At 42.7% G+C, this 19,854-nt stretch overlaps 1 protein-coding gene across 5 annotated transcripts in view; it reads right to left on the bottom strand.

The window, feature by feature from the left end:
* The window catches only part of LOC308644521 (store-operated calcium entry regulator STIMATE), a 50,976-nt gene extending 36,889 nt beyond the window's left edge, over positions 1-14,087 (bottom strand). For 2 of the 5 annotated variants that reach the window (XM_081285771.1, XM_081285768.1), the window contains exon 1: positions 13,772-14,087. In XM_081285771.1, the coding sequence (XP_081141897.1) occupies positions 13,772-13,931 (160 nt within the window). In that variant the 5' untranslated portion in view covers positions 13,932-14,087. Of the gene's footprint in view, positions 1-5,809; positions 5,893-13,771 lie in introns of all 5 variants that reach the window. The other 3 variants (XM_081285769.1, XR_014021023.1, XM_081285770.1) reach the window with 3 other exon arrangements.
* Between the last annotated feature and the right edge of the window lie 5,767 nt (positions 14,088-19,854).

Below are 19,854 nucleotides of genomic sequence, written 5' to 3'. Positions count from 1 at the left end.
TCTGTGATCTAGTTCTAGTTAATTTGGGGGCATGGTATTATTAAATGTATATCATAATATATATCTCCATGCTTCAAGCACGCCTATGCAATGAAGTCTTCATAAAAACCCAAAGCACAGGGAGGAGCTTCTAGACAGCCAAACACATGGCAGTTTCTCGAGGGTGGAACACCCAGAGAAGGTATGAAAGTTCCATACTCCTTTCTCCATATCTTGCTTTATGCATCTCTTCATCTGTATCCCCTGTAGTATCAGTAAACCTAAACGAGTTCCTGGGTTCTGTGAGCTACTTGAGCAAATTAATTGAAATCAGGTGGGGGTTGTGGGAACTCCAATGTATTGCCAGTCCATTAAAAATATCAGGTAAGGGCTGGGGTTGTGGCTCTGTGGTAGAGCGCTTGCCTAGCATGCATGGGGCACTGGGTTCGATCCTCAGCATCACATAAATGTAAAATAAAGATATTGTGTCTACCTAAAACTAAAAATAAATATTTAAAAAAATATATCAGGTAAAACTATCTAGGGCTTGCAATTGGAATCTAAGGAATGGAGAGGCCTTGGGGACTGAGCCCTGAACCTGTGGGATCCGATACTGTCTCCAGGTAGTGTTGGAATTGGGTTGAATTGGTGGACACCCAGCTGGTGTCTGCCACTATACAACTGCTTGGTCGCTAGAATTGACCTGCCAGGGGGAAGAGAAATTCTAGTTTCTAGCTGACCTTGGGGAGGGAGTTCTAAGTCAAGAACTATGGAGGAAACCCCATCACGCACCTCTGAAGTCAGAAGTGATGTGTTGTGAGTGTAGTAGAGGAAACTGAGATTTGTTTTCAACATGCGTATGAAGGAGTGTTTTCTAAGATACATACTAGACACTAAGGCACGACCCTTCTGAGGTGCCTACTGAGTGCCTGGGTGTTCCACAGGTCTCTCCACTATCACTGCAGTGAACTCCAATGTCACTCAGTCCTGTAAAAGGCTCTGCTTATGGCTCCTTAGCAGCTGTTCTTCACTTTGCTCCCTCAGTTTCATCCCATGCAACACAAATGAGTATTCACCAAAAGCCTTGAGGAGCCCCGCAAACACAAGTTCAGAGCTTTTCCTCTGCATGGCTTTTTTTCCTCTGTTATGCTTGCTGCAAATTCCAGCTGCTCTGGCATCCCTGCTTTGTCTTCCTCCTCACTGCACTAAGAGGTGGAAATTGTCTCCTGACAGGAAGACCAGAGGGCTTACCTCCTCATTTCCTTTCCCTAGAGGATCACCTCATGAGCAGCCTATTGTCCAGTATCTGCAAAGAGCTATTTTGTATATTTTTGCCTGCTTTCTGGTTGCTTACCGAGGAAGTCCAGGCTCTATATAAGGGTTACTCCTTCATGGGCCAAAGCCTCTTCATGCGCTTTTGCACATGCACAAATGTCAAATTTACACACACAACAAAGATTCATCTGGCAAAAATGATAAGCTCTATTGGATTCCAATCTCAAAATGAGAAGTCTTTGGATTTTTCCCAGTCCATCTATCATGCCTAGAAAGACTGCACTGTTGCTCTCAGTGAAAAGCCAAGTGCATCCAGGGATAGTGAAAGCTAAGTGGTCTTGAAGATCTTCACGTGCAGAGGAGATGGAAAGCCCACAGAAATTAGGAAGTAGCATCCCGTGTCAAACAGCACACACATACACTGCACACAGTAGGCAGGCAGAAGGGGAAAGCCCAGTATTAGAGTAAGAGCCGCTGGATTTGAATTACACTTTGCCACTTAGTAGCTTTCCCAACCCCAGACAAGTCAACCTTTTGGTGCCTCAGTGTATCCAGCTGCAAAACAGTAATCTGAGTACTCATAGGGCTAATAATACAAGGGAGCGAAGTGGTTACCCTATGTAAGCAGTTACAGGACCTGGCACATGAGCAGTCTACAAAAGTGCTACCAGATCAGAGTGGTCAGGGTACCTTTGCTCTCCATCGATGGCCCCAACCTCCCCATCAGGGGGATTTACAAAAAACAATGAAAACACATATTTACAGAGTCTCAAAATACCTCCCTGGGGTGGAGCACTTGCTTAGCAAGGTGAAGTCCTGGGTTCAACTCCTAGTTCTGCAAAACAAAAGTAAAAACAACAACAACAAAAAAATCCCTCCACAAATCACTTATTAATTAGAAACTCTACTCTCACAGGGGAGAAACCTGAAGGAATTACCTTACTCAATTTATCAAAGAACCAGTAGCAGGTGCCTCAGCATATGACACACTGAGGAAGCCATAACATTACTGATGCAGCATCCCTGCCCCAAACTTGTAACCTGGGTGGAATAAGAGAAAGCATCAGACAAACCTACCCTGGGACAGTCTATAAAATACCTGGCTAAGAAAGACAAAGAAAGGCGGAGATGTGAAGACTAGATACAAAATGTGATCCTAGACCAGGAAAAATTAGTTATGACATTATTTGGGTGACTGATCAAATTTTTTTCACAATGCCTTTATTTTTATGTGGTGCTGAGGATGGAACCCAGGTCCCGCCCGTGCTAGGTGAGCGCTCTACCGCTGAGCCACAATCCCAGCCCCAATGACTGATCAAATTTAAATGAAACAACATATTAATGTTAAATTTACCAAGTTTTGATCACTGTATTTGAACACCTGGGTCCTTAAAAATGCATGCTGAACTAGTTAGAAAAGTCAGACACTGGTCTCTTCCCACCTCTCAACAACTCCCTGCTCAGGAGAAGACTTGCCTTGGAGCCTTTTTCTGAGCACAGTGTGCTCCACTATTACCACACAGGTCTGGCAGGCAAACCAGATCCAGGCACAAAGACAGGCAGGGCTGGGCAGGGTCCCTGCCCTGTCCAGCACAGACTGCGCATCCTACAGATTTCAAAGAACTTGGGCCAAGCTAGTTAGGGAGAATTTCTTAGAAGATGGATAGGATGTAACTAGATGGGGAGGAAAGAAAAAAGCCTTTGGGGGAAGGAGAAACATAGTTAAGGGGAACAGGGGTGGACAGGAAAAGGTAGCCTGGGGACATCTTACTGCATCCCAACTTCGAATAACATAGCTCTGCTTGGCTCAGGCTGCAGAATAAACCAGAGTGACTAACATGTCCGCAGCATAGGAAGTGCTTGCAAGAGGATGGGGCAGTGAGCCCAAGAGCCTGGCCGTTCTGTAAAACACCAGGGAACCACCGTAATCTAAGTTAAGAAGATCCGGGGCTGGGGATGTGGCTCAAGCAGTAGCACACTCGCCTGGCATGCGCGGGGTGCTGGGTTTGATACTCAGCACCACATAAAAATAAAATAAAGATGTTGTGTCCACCGAAAACTAAAAAATAAATATTTAAAAATTCTCTCTCTCTCTCTCTCAAAAAAAAGAAGAAGATCCTACCACATAACACCACAGCAGCTGCGGCCAGTAGGGAGGGAGGACACAGTAGTTTCCTGGCATGATTCAGGAGCTCCCATGCCATAGAATAGAAGCAGTAAACACCTTACAGGGCCCTCCCACCCACCCTCCATGCCTTATGCTTCACATCACCCTAAACCAAAATTCAGCCCAAGCTTGTGACTGCACAGGTCTGGCCCAAGAATCTTCATTACTGGGAGAATAAGACCCACAAAACACTGCACCCAGAATACTGTCCCATCCACAACAGCAACACCTGAACTCAGCTCCATAACAGGACTAGAGGAGACTTTTCCCTATTTGAGATACTAAATTATTTATTTAAACACACTGAAAAAAAAAAAAAAAACCAACAATGTGTATTCTGCTAAATGAACTGATAGGCAATTAAAAAAATTCCTGTTTAACTTTATATAAAAGAATAAGAATTTTCTAAATTTTTGCCAGTCACTAATGGAATTCCTCACAGAGAAATTTGAGGATTGAATTATAAAACCTGGACTCTTGACAGAAAAAACAGTTGGGTGTCCCTGCACTGTGCCTGCAGGACACTAACACACATCCCTTGATTCTGGCCCCTACTGTATTTCTGGATCCTGGTTTGCTCACCAGAGCTCATGTGGCCACAGGGACAGCAGACTTGGAATCTGTGGTCAGCTGCTTCAGAAAGCCAACGGTGAAGCCAGAAAGTGAAAAGCAGCCTTGTGTATGGCACACGCTCATTCAAATGTTCTCTAAATGAGTCATCTGCACACTCCTCCCCTTTCCAGGTAAACACTACACACACACACACACACACACACACACACACACACACACACAATTTGCTGTAACAACCTATAAGGATTTCAGCCCAGAACTCACCAAAATCCTCCAGGTCACCTCAGCCAACATATCCCAGCACACAGTCTGGGCAGAAGGACTCTGTGTGTGCTGCAATTGTGCTTGAACTATTTTTAAATGTACCATTACTACCTGTCTCTCTACATCGTTTCATGTTATTAATTGAAAATGTCTTCTAAGAAAATGTAAATGCCTGTGAAGAACATAAATAAGCTTAAGAAGCCTAGATAAGAACATGGACTAGAACAAATATGGGGGGAAGAGCCTTCTGAGAAAGATGAATATATAAAACACAGGCTGTGTGTCCCAACCTACTATGCAGGCAATTTTGTGGACAGGAAAATAAAGAAAAAGCATGAAAGTTCCTGACACACATTGATGGTCAGAATAAAAATAAAGAGCCCTAAATACTCCATATCCAAGTCTTTAAAGAAGTGTTAAAGCCCAGAGAACCCTGGTTTAGTGCACCCATCCTCACCTTTCTTCCTCCATGGACCCCTTCCTGTGAGCTACCCCACACCATGGCCCCCATGTAAAATTCATGCTCTGTCACGATGAGTGCCCCCAGCTCCTGCCTCCTCCTCTCTCCAAAGTGGCTTCAGTGGAACCTGCCTATGGCATAAAATGCCCTTTAGAATGAAGAAGATATTTGAAGCCAAGTGAAATGGCAGGGAGATCTACCTGCAGACAGATGGGATTTGCAATAACTCAAGTGAGAAGTCTTTTTCTCACAGGCACAAAGATAGTTTCAGTGGATCACAATCCTTCTGCATTAAGTACAGGATTTCTAGAATGTGCTGACAAGTGGAGTTCTTGTCAGAGACATTCCATAGCAAAGCCCAGCTCTGCTGAGGCCTGGGACCATGCTCACTGGGTGGGTGATAGCAGTTCCCAGGACTTACCCAGCATGGTGTGACTCTGTATGATCACACCCTGAGAGCTGTACAGAATCCAGGCTGGAATGAAAAACCAGTGTCTCTTTTCTCCCTATACCTCTGTGGAATGTGGTGGACAGTCAATAAAACTAGTTAACAGGGGTTGTGGCTCAGTGGTAGAGTGCTTGCCTAGCATATCTGAGGCACTGAGTTGGATTCTCAGCACCACATATAAATAAATAAAATGAAGGTCCATTGGGAAAAAAAAATCTTGTTAACAATAAGGAGTGGCTTCCTCTGTTACCTAAAAGCAAGGTCTCCGGAGCCAGACTGGAACCTGGTTCTACTGCTTACTGGTTGTGTGATCTTGGGTTACTTAACCTCTCTGTGACTCAGATGTAGGGAGTACTTGCCTTTACAGGTGGCTATGAGGATTGGGTGCCTGTCACAGAGCAAACGAACATGTTTGTTCACAGAGTCTCCAACATCGATGTCAGAAGGCACCACCAAGAGGAGAGGAGGTGGGAAGACACCATGGTCCCATTCTTTGGTAGTCCAGAAGATATAAAGGGAATATTGCCTTAGTGGGGCACTTGAGATCTGAAAGGGACACCTTGACAACAGGCTTTCTTAAAAAAAAAAAAAAAAAAAAAAAAAAAAAAAAGTTCTGTGTCTTTTTTTTGAGGTGGAGTCTCACCATGTTGCCCAAGCTGGCCTCCAACTTATGATCCTCCTTTCTCAGCCTCCCACACAGCTGGTATCACAGATGCACCACTGCACCTGGCAAAAGAAACACTCCAAATGAAGCACAAAGGTAAGGGTAGCCCCTGACTCGACAACCATCCTCTGAAGAGGCTTAAAATGGACTAAAAGGCCTTCTGGAGCTCCTCAGGTACCCTCTTTTCAGGTACCCTCTTGCCTCTGTGTTCTCAGTCTACAACCGGCTGCCATGCCTGTTCCCTCCTACAGATCTCTGTTCCCACCACTTCCTCTGTGTGGAGAGCTCCTCACACCTTTTCTAAACTCAGAATTGGGCCCAAGCAGACATATCCCTGAGTCTCTAGGCAGAATTCCTCATCCCTCCTCTCAATATCCTGTCAGCACGCTGCAGCCCACACCATCTCCAAAATCCTCAAGGATGGGAGCAGGTCTTAGCTTTTTTTTTTTTTTGGTCAAGGTGGCATCTAGCACCTTATTTGGCACCCAAGTCCTTTCCTAATAGTCCACATTTCTTACATTTTGGGGACAACATACTGACTTTCTAGTCTGTCCTTTTAGAGCTAACGAGAAAGATACATATTGAACAGATGTAGTGGTTCTCAAAGGGAGGTGAGTAGGTTCCCCAAGAGATATTTGGAAATGTCTGAGACATTTTTGGTTGTCACATGCAGGGGTTGCTACTGGTGTCTAGTGGGTAGAAGCCAAATAATCGTTAACACCTTATAACACACAGGAGAGTCCCCTGCTGGCCCCCTGCAATAAAATAATCATCATCATCATCTAGTTGATAATGCCAATGGCGCCAAGCTGAAAAACTAGGTAATTTCCTAGCATTGAAGTAATCTAAAAGAGGCTCACTACCTCTCTCTATACTTACAATAATAACTCATAAGGAAAGACTAACACTTATAATTAACATTTAATATAATGACTCTCCTCATAGTCATATAGTATTAGGCAAAAAAAAAATTCTGTAAAAAATAACAGGTAACCTTAAACTACCAGGTCTAGAAATCTCTTCCTCGTAAGTTATGGATAGACTCTCTTACCCTGCTTCTCTGCTGTTCAGACACTATACCTTAGCTGCCCACCACCCTCCAAAGGTTAACCATCTACTGCACAGCAAAGGAAACCTTCACAGAGGCAAAGCCAGAAGAACATACCCAAGACACAACTTACGTATGCATGAAATGACTGCCAAATCATTTTCAAATTCATATTTTTAATGCCATCTATGGTCATAAAATAATCTGAAGCTCCAGATACTGCTTTGGACATAAAAAACAATTAAGAAAATCAGAATTGTTCAGATAACCAAAAATGAAGTGAGGTAGTCATGGATAAAGAGTAATCAGAAAGTGTGCACATCTTGTGGGAGGGAAGCCCGAACTGGATGGTAAAAGGCAGGCAGGAATGGAGGAAGAGCAGAGGAGTGTTGGGAACCTGCTCGCCACAAGAATTTGTAGAAGGCACTTCATGGGCTCACTCTGTTTACAAAATGAACATACTCCCTTCCTTTCAGGGTTCCTGTGAATACATCAAGTGCTGAGCACAAGAGTTAGGAGGCCAGGTCACCACCTACAGCTTTAGGACCCAGGCCAAATAAAGCCAGTGACTTGGACACAGGTCTGTCACCTGAAAATTGCAGTCTTATTCCACCCTCTGCCCTTTCAAGATCCACGTGAGGCACTGCAGGTGAAAACACAAAAAAAGGTTAGCTAAAGGAGAGAGGTGATGATGTCTACCAAAGCCACCTGGTTTGGACACATGCTCATGTGAAAATTACACTGACCTTGTTGGTTGGGTTAAAGTTCTTTACAGTATGTGCTCTATGAAGTGGGATAAAAGTTAGGGACATTGTTTAAATAAGAAAAAAAAAGAGAAGAGAAATGCTTAACCTAATTTAGAAAACAAGTCACTAAGCACTCGGGAGAGGTTCTTCCCCGGACCCCTGAATGTACATATTATAATAATGAGGATAATGACATCACCCCCAGAGAAAGCCTAACTTGTGTCTGACACTGATTCAGTTTCCTTATAGACATTCCTTATAATCCCCACAGCCAGAAGAAAGAAATTGCTATCTCCATCTCACTGGGGAAGAAACTGAAACTTTGAGAAATATGTAAGTTGCTCAAGGGCACTTTGTGACAAAAGCAGAAATGGAAGCCTCAACTGGTTCCACAGCCAGGGATTCTGCTATTTTTAACCTCTTGTAAAACTCCTTCAACACAACTTCATCGTCATGCAAATATTATACTAATTGCAAAGAATTTTAAGCAGATCATTAAAGCAGTAGAGGCTTGATAGGCCCCCAAAGGGCAACACTTGGCTAACAGAAGTATTTAACAGTCTAAAAAAAATGCATTTGATGAAATTAGCTACAATTCAGCTTATCCCCTAATTCAGACAACTCCCTCTTGCCCTGATTTTACTCCAAATTAATAAAGTTTTATTATAAATTAGGCACTAGATCACCATTATGGAAAATGTTACCAAATAGACCACCATTTAGAAAATCTGAAATTGTTTAAAAAATAAAAACCCTGAACCAGCCAGCAAGCTAATATTGTATGCACTACTTTCCCCCATGGGGACTAGCCTGGGACAGAAAAAAAAAGTAGTGTTCTTTCTTTGCCTGGGCTGGCCCTCAACAAGCAAGAAAGGTCATTAGCATTTATGAAGCATGAGCTGGGTGAAGGCCCAGAGACAGGTGCCTTCATTCCTGTGTCCCAGCTCCAACTGAGCCATCACTTCATTTTCTTATTTTACCAGGAGTTGATCACTGGGTGAAAGGTTATTGAAGAACGGATCATCATGTATCAATTGATAAAGAGAAATACATCTTTGTAAAAGAGAGATAAGGGGGTCTCCACTATCAAGTAACTGACTATATCATAACAGCTCGACAGCCTAATTTCACATGCCTCCCGGTGGGATGTCATATGAAACATACAGCACTATAATTATTATTATGATTATGGAGTGTTCTTGCCATAAAACTGCTCCTCTAGACCAAACTAAGGAAAACACAGGGATCGGAGGAACAACTCAAACACCACAATAAGGAAAACTTCCAGACAATTCTAGAATGTGGGACATTCTACTCAACCACCAGCTTAGACTCTTTCAAAAGTCAAAGTCATTAAAAACAAAACACAAGTGTGAGTGGGAAGCTGGAGGTATAGCCCCAGGGCAGGGCGCTTGACTAATAGGCAAGAGGCCCTGGGTTTGATCCCCAGCACTAAGGGGGGGGGGGGCTGGGAATGTGTAGGAGGAGATTGTTTGAGAAGTAAAAGTGATTTAAAAACAGAATACAACTGACACTATTATTGCTGTAAGTATATACATGGCTTTATAACCAATGTGATCCTGCAATCTGTACATGTGGAAAAATGAGAATTCATACCCTATTTGAATCAAACGTATGATATGTCAAGATCATTGTTTGTCTTGAGCAACTAAAAAAAAAAAAAAAAAAAAAAAAAACAGAACCAAACCCAGAGCGGTGGTACATATCTATAATCCCAGGTGCTAAGCAACTCAGTGAGACCCTGTCTCTAAATAAAAAAAACAAAACAGGCCTGGGATGTGGCTCAGTGGTCAAGGGCCACTGAGTTCAATCCCTGGTATCAAAAAAAAAAAAAAAAAAAAAAAAAAAAAAAAGTACCAAATAAAATGTATGCAGCTTCTAGACTTGCTTTTAAAAACTCCAGTTATGAAAATTCATGACATTTGGGGGAAATGTAAATATTCAATGGGTATCAGATGATATTATGGAGGGAGTTATTAAATAATAATTCTTATAGGTGGTCATGTAGGAGACTATCCTAATTCTTAAGAAACTTAGCTAAAGTATTTAGGAATAAAGTTGTGGTACTGACTGTAACTTTCCTTCAAATTAATTGCTCAGTTAAAAGAGAGAGAGAGAGAGAGAGAGAGCGCGCGCGCGGCGCGCACACACACACACACACACACACAAACAGTAGAAGGCAAATAAATAGGCATTCTATGCATTAATTCTTAACTTATCTAAGTGTTTGACACGTTTTAAGATAAAAACTGAAATGGGGTGTATAGTGGTGAGGGTAGAAAAGACTGTGCCAACATGGGCTATGTGTTCACAGAGCACATAAGGAAGTCAGCTCAGCATGAGAGGAAACTCTGGACACTCTTGAGCTTAAGCTATCAAAGATGGGTGGACTGGTTTGTGATTTTACTTTGGGCCACAAGAAGGAAGCTGTCACTTCTCAATGCTAATACTGCTCAGTATAACTTAAGATATATTTCTCCCTGCCAGTCCCCATATCTGTGACACAAAATAGGCAGGCAGATTTATCCAAGTTCTCAAAACACTTGTTTTGTTAAAAGTCATTTCTGTCTACACTTCAGTCCTGACTCTGCATAGCAAAGCAAGCCTGAGTTTGCTTTGCACTCACAGTCCTGAATAAACACCCCCAAATTCCAACACACACATTGGCCAATGCTGACCTTTGGCTGACAGCTGGGTGACTATCCTGCACTAAGTTTCCTGAGCTCCAGGATTGTTCAGCTCTGTTCTGCTGCGACTCTGGTCTGAATGACTTGAGTCAGAGGCTACAGACAAAGTCACCAGAACATGAGGTACTGCTCAACAGGCAAATCATGACCAAACCCTCATGGTTAAAGTGCTTCTTTCCTTGCAACCAGTCATTTTGATGGGAGCCCAGAAAACTCATAGTAGGAGTACCTCTATAAGCTGGCTTCTGAGTTTCCTTGGCTTTCTTTAGCTGGAGCCTCTGGAAAACCCACCAATTTAATTAACAAGGTGATGCTGACACTAGGACATGATGGTAGATGGTGGCCTGCAATAGTCTGGATGTTCAAGTAGCTTGAAGAATAGGTTAGATACAGGACCTGGCATACACACTCTCAACTGCCTGGACCAAGAATCTGTAAAACATCACACATAAAGCAAGAAGTCCATCAGAGTGCCATGGTGAGTAATCCTTGTGAGAACCAAAATCCTCCCCAGGGACATCAAGAGATGTGAGACATCTTATTCTAGGACAAAAACAGAGCAACTGATAAGCAGAGAAAAAAGTAATTTTTGAGTAAAAAAAAAAAGCATAAACACATTATTCTGATGATTCACTGAAATCAGGGAGGTGAAGTTGGAAAATTACCTCAGTTTGTCTGGCACAGAAGTGGGTCCATCATGCTACAGAATATGCTAGTCTAGCAGGAAAACCGAACAGTTTCTGCAGTGAGCACTGAGGAAGTACCTAAGAGAAGCATTAAGTCTGTTGCCGAAGGGCATGCAAATACCAGGAAAGGGAAAGACTGACCTCAAAGAAGATGGGGACTGTTAATTCAAATTGCTCGGAACACACTGCTTGACGAAGATGGTGATGAAGCAGCCTCATAACAAATGCCCTCCCTCCCTCAAGGACTGCCATGTGGAACCTCTCATCTGGGAGCCTGGTCCTCCTCCTCCAGCAGCTCTGTAACTAGGACAACAGAGCCCAACAGCTGGCAGATGCATTTCCTTGAGAGTACCTTACTACCCTTTCTTCTTCTCCTGTGAAGTCTATTCCAAAATTTAAAAAGGTAGCCTCTTAGGGATTTCCTCTTCTTTTCAGCAGTTCAAAAAGGAAAAGCCCCACAGTTCTATTTCAACAGAACCAAGGAATTTGAGCCATAAGAAAGGCACTTACCTGACTGGTTCCCAGCCAGTGGGTCTTCTCCTTAACTCCACAGTCCCATCACCTTGGTCTGCTTTGTCTACTTCTATGAAAGGTGATGAGGATCTTACTCTCATCTCTATTTCTGTGTTCAGAACAGATCCAGCTTTGGCCTTTCCAATTCTACTCCCCATTACTGCTACCCGACATCATTCCAGGACTATCCGCCATTTCTACAAACCCCCTTTCACATCAAGCCTTTCACTGAGCGAGAGACTACCTTCTCATCCAGTCTTTTCACAGAGAAAAAAAAAAAAAAAAAAACAACCACAGTGCGATTTGCACATGTGCTCACAATGAAGATTAAGTAAAGAGGTGAGAGTGTCCCTGAAGACTCTCAGGGCCACCATCACCACTATGGCACACTTCTCAGCTGTGAGGAACTCTGCCCTGTCATAATCACATTTTCCTCTCTGAATCACAAGTGCCAAACCCTAGGGGATAAAGCAGGCCATCAGCATCAATCAAAACCATGAAAATGGCCAGAAGTAGGCTATGAAATCTCAGGTTAGGGAACAAAATAAAAATTAAACCAGAGCTGGAGATATAGCTCAGTGATACAGCATGCCTGAGACCCTGGGTTTGATTCCCAAAACCACAAAAACAATAAAATTAAACTTACAGTTCCTGAGAGAGAAAGGAAGGCTGGAGGGAGGAGAGAAAAGTGGGAGGAGAGTGAAACCCCACTCAGAATGTCTTAAAAACACACACATATAGTACAGCAACTGATTTTGGCTAAGTTGTCACAAATTATTATTGTGGAAACAAGTGAGTATTTGTTCAGCAGAAAAAAAAAAAAAAAAAAGGAAGGCAAGTAGGACCTAAGAACAGAAGAAAAAATGGCAAACAAAGACAGTTGGGCACTTGTTGCAGGACTTGTCAAGGCCAGGCAACCAGAGGAAAACAGTGTCCAAAATCAGAGACTCTCCAGGTTTCAACCTGGAAGAATTCACCCAAAGAAATCTCTCTATCTTAACAAGCAAGGTGGCCCTTCAGCAAGGGGACCCTAAAAGACCTCTGGATGAGACCACCCCAGGAACCAGCTGAGGAGCACATACTCTACTGGAACTTCTGGTTCTGCCCACACAAGCACAGTGGGGAAGTTTTGAGAACAAGTCATTTTTTAATTAATGCCTCTGAACAGTTAAGTTACAATCTTTCCTTCCTCCAAAACACGTTAAAGGGGCATTTCTAGACCTATGTGCCACATACATGTTCTTGTTATCCTTATTGTTAAAATATGTATTAAAAAATCAACACATCTCCCTCACCGTAGTCCACATGACCCTCATCCTCCCATCTCATAACCCACAGGACTATCAGGGCCATCTGGGACTTCCTTCTTCATTACAAAACTCCCAAGGAAGTGACCCTGGTGACTTAACTCAGGGATTCTGAGACCTCCACAGACCCTCTTAGCCTATTTCTCCGTCAAGCCATTAGATTGCCTGAGTATTTATGAATACTTAAAATATAAATAATAAAAATGGGTTGGGAAAGGGAATAGCCAGGATAAGCTTCATATGCGACTTCGTTAGGAAAGCTTGGGACAGAGATGGAACAGGTGACCTGTTTGGGGAAGAAAAGGAGAGGAAGGAGATGTGGGAGAAGAAGGCAAGGGAAAATAATGCTGAGGGAGAAGGACCAGAGGGCGGGGAGAAGGGGGTGGTCCTGGGTAAATATTCCATTTACCACAAAGGATGCAAGGTAGCAGGATTCAAATACGAACAGAGATAGCAAATCTTTTAAAAGCGAAGAAGGTGCCAAAGAGAGCTCAGCATCAAACTAGGAATTTAGGGATGTGGGCTTAGAGCGTGGAGGACAGGCTAAGAAGGGTTCTTGAGAGCATGCAGAGAGGTGCCACCCAGAAGGGGTCACGACTCCGGGATAGAAAGTGGGGTAACCTTAATTTGCGATGACATGGTGGGAACGGGGCGAGTTTTAGGTTGACATCTCAGAAAAAGAGACGTGTAGTAAGGTGGAGAGGGGCAGGGTCACTCCTAATTAGAGGCTGCAGCGACAAGGGCTCGGGATCGTGTGGTCAGGGACCCGGGTTCGCCTTCGTCTGGGAATGTCCAGCTTGGGCTGGGGGAGAAAGGAACCTCTACCACAGGGCCCTGGTCCCCAGGCCTTAACTCTTCAGGCAGGAGGGTCCTCGCGGCCGCGCTGGGCCGGGGGTTTGTGGCATTGAGGAGGGGCTGGGGTCCCGGACTCACGCATTAATGTGCTGAAGGCCACGACGCCGAGCAGCCCCTGCAGGAAGATGCCGAAACTGTGCATGAGCGCGCCGCTCTCACAGCGGCCCGCCCCGGACGCGGCAGTGGAGGACGGCCCGCCCGGCAGTCCGCGGCTCGCGTTCCCGGCGGGGCCCTGCATGGCGGCCTGGCGGGAGGGCGTGAGGCGCCGGCCCGCCCAGCCTCGCTGCTGCGGGGACCGCGCCGCCGAGCCCGGAGGCCGGAGGCCGGAGCCCGAGCCGGGAGCCGGTTCCTCCGCCGGCGGCCGACTCGGCGCCGCGCGTAACCCGACGTCTGAGATCGCAGCGCCTGATTGGCCTGGCCTGGCGTAGGGGTGGGCCCCGGCGATTCTGCTCTCCCCCCGAGGGGCGGGGCTCCGGCCCGGGCGAAGGACGGGCGGGTGGGTCTCCACCAGCAGGTAGACCGACCAGGTGAGCCTCGCAGCGCAGACCGGAGTGAGACTCAGGGACTCTGAGCTTCAGGTAAGCAGGGCAGTAGCAAGGCCAGTCTGTGATTAAATTCTTTTTCCCTCCGACGTAAATCTCTTATGTCCTGGAGAATTTACTAAAAATAAATTTGTGGATTCCATCCTCGCAAAAATTCCGTCTCAGTACTTTACGGGTGGGGGCTCAATAATCTGCCGCTGGATTTCGTTGAAGCAGCCTGGATTATTCTGAACGTGGTTGAGGAAAAATCTTGGGACATCACAGGAGCTTCTTCCTTCCAAGTCAGATATCGGGCGTCTTTCCTCTACTTCCCTGGTCAAAACTCCAGGGAATTTGATTAATCAAAACCCCGAGTTTATTTTCCCCCCATAAATATTTTTTTTTTCTTTTCTTGAGACGGGGATCTTGCTGTATTGCCCAGGTTTAAGCCATCAGCCTCCGGAGAGCCCTCCTCTGCACCTGGCTCCCCGTAAACATAATTTAAATGGTCATTTTAATCCAAGCACTTTCGTGTAGAAATATACCAGGTTTAGACTGAAAGCTGTGTGCACATATTCCCACTTTGCTTACATTGAAGGTCATATTGAATGTGATTCATAAAAGGCGGCCAAACCAGGCTTCTTGGCTCATACCTGTAATTGCTACTGGTGAGGCTGAGGCAGGAGGATCACAAGTTTAAGAGCAACTCAGCAAGACCCTGCCACAAAATAAACAGGGTTGGAGTGTAGCCCACTGGTAGAGAAGTGCTTGCCTACTTTGTGGGAGGACCTAAATTCAATCCCCACTAGCACAAAAAAAGAAAAAAAATCAATACACACACACACACCCCCACACAATCTCAAGCTCTACTAGGGTCCTTAGTCCTCTCCAATTTCTCCGATTTTCACCTCTTGATGGTGCTTCAAGAGCCCTGATTTTTCTGCTGCATAGTGAACAGTGTATGTGGTATATGAGTCCAGTTGGCAGTGAGCTACATTTGAAAACAGTATATTCTATCTCTAGGGAAAAATTTCCCTATAATATAGCTCCCAAGAAACCCCAATTACATTCCGGGGTTAAATCTATCCAAATGCTTTCTTCATTAACTGGAATATTAACCTGATTATCCAGATAACAAAAATGCAATTCTCCACACTTTTCTTACAATACACTTTCACATCTCTGTGCTTTTATGCAGCATTCTAGCTGCATGGATGCTTTTCCCTGTTTCCTCCTCCATGAACTGTTGCTCATGCTTCAAGGCCCACCTGACCTCCCCCACTGTACTCCCACATTTCTTGGAGTGTACTGTTTCACTAGAATTTAAGGCAGCTTAATTACATGGCTATAAATACATCTTTCTCCTGCAGCTGAGTGTTGGCCTCCTGAAGACAGGAATTGGTTTTTATTCACTCATGAATCCAACACAGTGTCTGACATAGAACATGCAACAAAATTTTTTTAACTTTAAACTGAGTTTTAATTTATAAAAATTCTCCACAAATATTGACCATAAGCAAATACAGAAAATCTGGTTAAGAAAATAAATGGATACGGGAAAATTAAAATTGCATCACTGCCTTAAGTCCAAGAGGGATCTTATGAGGACGCACAACGATTAACAGTACTTGTTCAGAGGGAACTGAACAAGAGGATGTGTCTTAAAGCAGAAGCGATTGTGACTGGCATAAGGAGACTTAGTTTCCTGAACACACAAACAGCTCAAGAAAAATTGCACATAAGGCTGAAAACTGAAGTTTGGACACAGCACTGTTCTACACATTCAAATGTGGACAAATCCTTAATGCCCCAAGAGAATAAGAACTACATTTTAGGGATCAGGAGCAGAATCCCCAATGCTAGAAGCAAGGCCACTGTGGGGAATTCTTCTCTTCCTACCTTTCCTGAGCTGAAATTTTAAAAAGCATATAAATATGGAGGTGAAAGGACAAGACAGCCAGAAGGGGGAGAATTCTGGAATTTTATTAAGGTAGGAAGGAACTTTCTCCACCTCTCAGAATTGATTCTGAGGCCCCATTGGAAAGAGTTTTGATGGATGGACTCTTGTCAAAATGTCCTCCTTACTGTCGAATCAGTACAAATGAAATTAAAAGTTAAACAAAGCTTAAGACCTATTTCCTTTAATTTTCTCAAACCATTTAAAACTGTCATAATATGCCACAAGTTTATACAAACTTATTTACCAAAAAGAAAAACATAAATATTCATCCAAAATACTTAAAAACATATCTTGAAGTATACCATCAAACTGGATGGGAGTTTAATAGGTTTCCTGATGCATATTTCCCCTTAAGTGTTCTTTATCTTCAATGCATAACTTTTGAAATTAAGAGGAGAAACAGAAAGCAATAAGTACTTAATTTTGTTCCAAACAAGCAGCTTAAAAAAAAAAAAAAAAGGCAAGATACATTAAACAAAGTGCATCAGTTCCATTGAGTTAGAATTAGAAAGAGGCCTAAGGACAGTGCTGTAACCAGCCGGGAGTCCCTCTCTGACAGGCCTCTGATTGTCTTTAGAAATACTTGGGAAAAAAAGGAAGAAGGGGAGCGGGGGAGAGGAAAAGAAATGAGCACTTAAAATCTCAAGAGAAACATTCATTCAAACTAACTTTCACCAGGATCCTTGCAAAGGAGTTAAGTGACCACACAGCTTTAATTTTGTACTTTGTAATCTCCCTCAATCATATGCTTTATGACTTGATTTGCCCCCAAAGCATCCTTTCAACACTATCTGGCCACCTTCATTCTGCCAAGCTAGGCAAGCAGTTAGACAGAACAAACCATGCAGAAGCCTATAGACCTGAATATTCACACATCCTGAGAACAGGCACCCCCATCCCATCAACAATGGTGGCACCATTTTACTAGTTAGTATCCTCTTTTACCCCCCATGGCTCAGGTCTAAGCTTTACTGCTGGTGTTGAAGATTTGCCCAGCAAGGCTGGGGCTTGTTTCTCTTTTACAACATTCTTTTGTGATAGGCCACTGCACCAGGACAGAGCAGTCAGAAAAAGCATAAGGGGAGAGAGTTTTAGGACTACTTCTCATCCCCTCAACCCTCTACTCCCGGTTTTGCTGGCTCTTGTAAAAATCTGACTTGTTAAACATTGTAGCCAAGATAATCAATATGCACTTTTTAAAAAGTGCACTACCACTATCTTCTATACCTCACCACTAAGGCTGCTTCCAGAAACAATACTTGGTCTGAGACAAGTACTAAGGAAAAACGCCCTAAGAGAGTGGGCTTAAAACCACATCCATTTGGACTGAGCTTTGAGTTTAGAACTCTACACCAAAATTCCAAATCCATTAGGTACTTTATTTGGATAAATTCAAATTTCCTAAAGATGCACATTCTCACACAAGGATGTCATTAAAATTTACTAGTAAAATATTTAGAGTGAATAAAGTCTAGGAAGAAAATTATAGTGGCAGGAAAGTGACTTATTTCTTTTTGGTTTTGCAAAAACTTATTTCTTTCTTGTCCTACAGTTTCTAAACCAGCACCATGGATGACAACCCAGCTACTTACAATAAGACTCAGGACTAAAAGTACTTAAAATTTAACAAGGGAGTACCTGGTCCTCAACAAGATTTATACTTTACTTTCATTAGTGGTGCCTTTTTCTTCATCTTCATAAGTAAACAGAATACTTTTCAACTTGTATGCATGCTCGTACATGGAACATCCCTAATACATAGGACCAGAGTTCAAACCTAAAGCTTCCATAGAAATCAATCAAATCAGTAAAGGGGTGTCTTAAATGTAAGTCTTTGGTGATAGATGCCAAGTAAATATAAGTGCTAGGGACAGTTTTTATAATGTCCCAATCTAGATTTCCTGATGTTCCGTGTCCTTTGGAAAGAGTTGTTGGCTTGAGAAAGGAATAGTTCTGAGTCCTACCTTATCTAGGGCCTCCTAGAGCTTTTAAAATGTATTCAGTACCACCTTAGTGAATGGATTGGTTCTACAAAGCAAGTAAAATGTATTCATGAAGAAGCTTTGGTTCAATGTCCTCTGTTTCACAGTGAGAATAATTTTACTTTCAGGAAAAAAAGACATAAAAACCAAATTCTGAATGGCTTTCTATGTCTCTCTGTATCATAATTCAAAAAATATTTACCAAGATCACTGTTTCCAGAGGTTGGTAAATACCCTTTTTGACCTCATAAATTTATGTCATAGATGCCAGGAGCCACCCACATTGCTAAAATTAGGGTAAAAAGCCCCCATTAAGGCATTCCCTGCATTAGCCCCTTCAAACTGCTTCAATGAGAAAGATGGTTCACAAATTAAAAAAAGTAGCTTAGTCCTCAGAAGCACTCAAAATATAGTTAAAATGTCAGAACAAATACGCATGTGAAGTAAAAGATCTCCCTAGCACATTGACATAGCAGTTATATCCTAATATTGGTAGGCCAACTTTTCCAGTTAAGGAGGATGATATTCAAATTTTATATTTAAAAAAATGCCCTGTGCCAAATTCTCAATTATTCTCTCATATATAGTATCTGGGACTAGGGGCTGGGGAATATAAATCTTTTTTAAAGTGATTGTCTATATCCCAGTAGAAGGGATGACATATTAAGGGAAAACCTACTCATTGTTCAATTTAAAAGCCAGGCTTTCTCTAGAAGAAAGCTAAGCCTGAATAATCATGGTATAAACAGACAAGCCTGTTGTTCCCCAAACCTACCCAGATCAGAAACCACTCTGGGCAGTGTTTTCACCTTTCAGGGGATTTCGATCCCCATCTGTGAAGAGAGGTGCTCCTAAATTCTGTGATTTCTTAAGAAGTCAAGAAGACAGGCAAAATAACATATTCATTATTGTTACATTTGGAAAATGTCCTCTTATATTTCATTTTCCAAGACAATGATGTGAGGCCCTAAACATTAATTCCAGAAGTTTTGTGTTCCATTGCTCTTCCTCAAGGAACCCTGTTATGCCTTATTGCCTTGACTGCTGAGCACTTGGGAAACGTTATTAAACAAGATAACCATCACCCTAACACCACCTGCTTAGATGCTAATTGTTTGCTAGCATCATATATATGCTTCTCTTCCATGGATATACAATTAAACAAAATTTTAAAAATTGGATCTGTGAATAAGTTCAAATACATTAACTTTTACTTAAATGGAGCTTCTTTCAAATATGTTAGTAACCTAAGCAAAGTTAATGCTTTTATCATTTGGTTGGAGAACTTGAGTTCTGGTGGCTCATGAATTATCCATTGAAAAGAGGATCCAGACTGGATTGTTTGCAAAACTACACAAAAAGAGAGGGTGTTGGGTAGAGAAAAGGAAAAAAAAATCACAATCAATTTAAATTTGTAATAATATTACCTTATATTTGTATAGTTGTTCAGAATTTACCCAGTTAGCAGTTTTAAAACATTTTCATAATTCTCAAGGAGGAATGATTAGGTTATAAATTTGCAGGTGACTACGACAATTCAAACATAAATAAATAAATAAATAAACAGTAAAGCAAACCACATAAGGGAGGCAATCTGTGTATGTCTTTCCTCATTCTCTGTGTCTAGAATAGTATAAAGAAGTGCTGTTACTCTACAATAGCTAGCAATGCAATCATAAGCGAAAATTCATCTGGAAT

Source organism: Spermophilus citellus (genome assembly GCF_964194105.1).
Source record: "Spermophilus citellus genome assembly, chromosome: 3".
In the NCBI taxonomy this organism is placed as follows: Eukaryota; Metazoa; Chordata; class Mammalia; order Rodentia; family Sciuridae; genus Spermophilus; species Spermophilus citellus.
The sequence above is the reverse complement of the archived record's forward strand: the minus strand, read 5'-3'. Positions and strand labels throughout refer to the sequence as shown.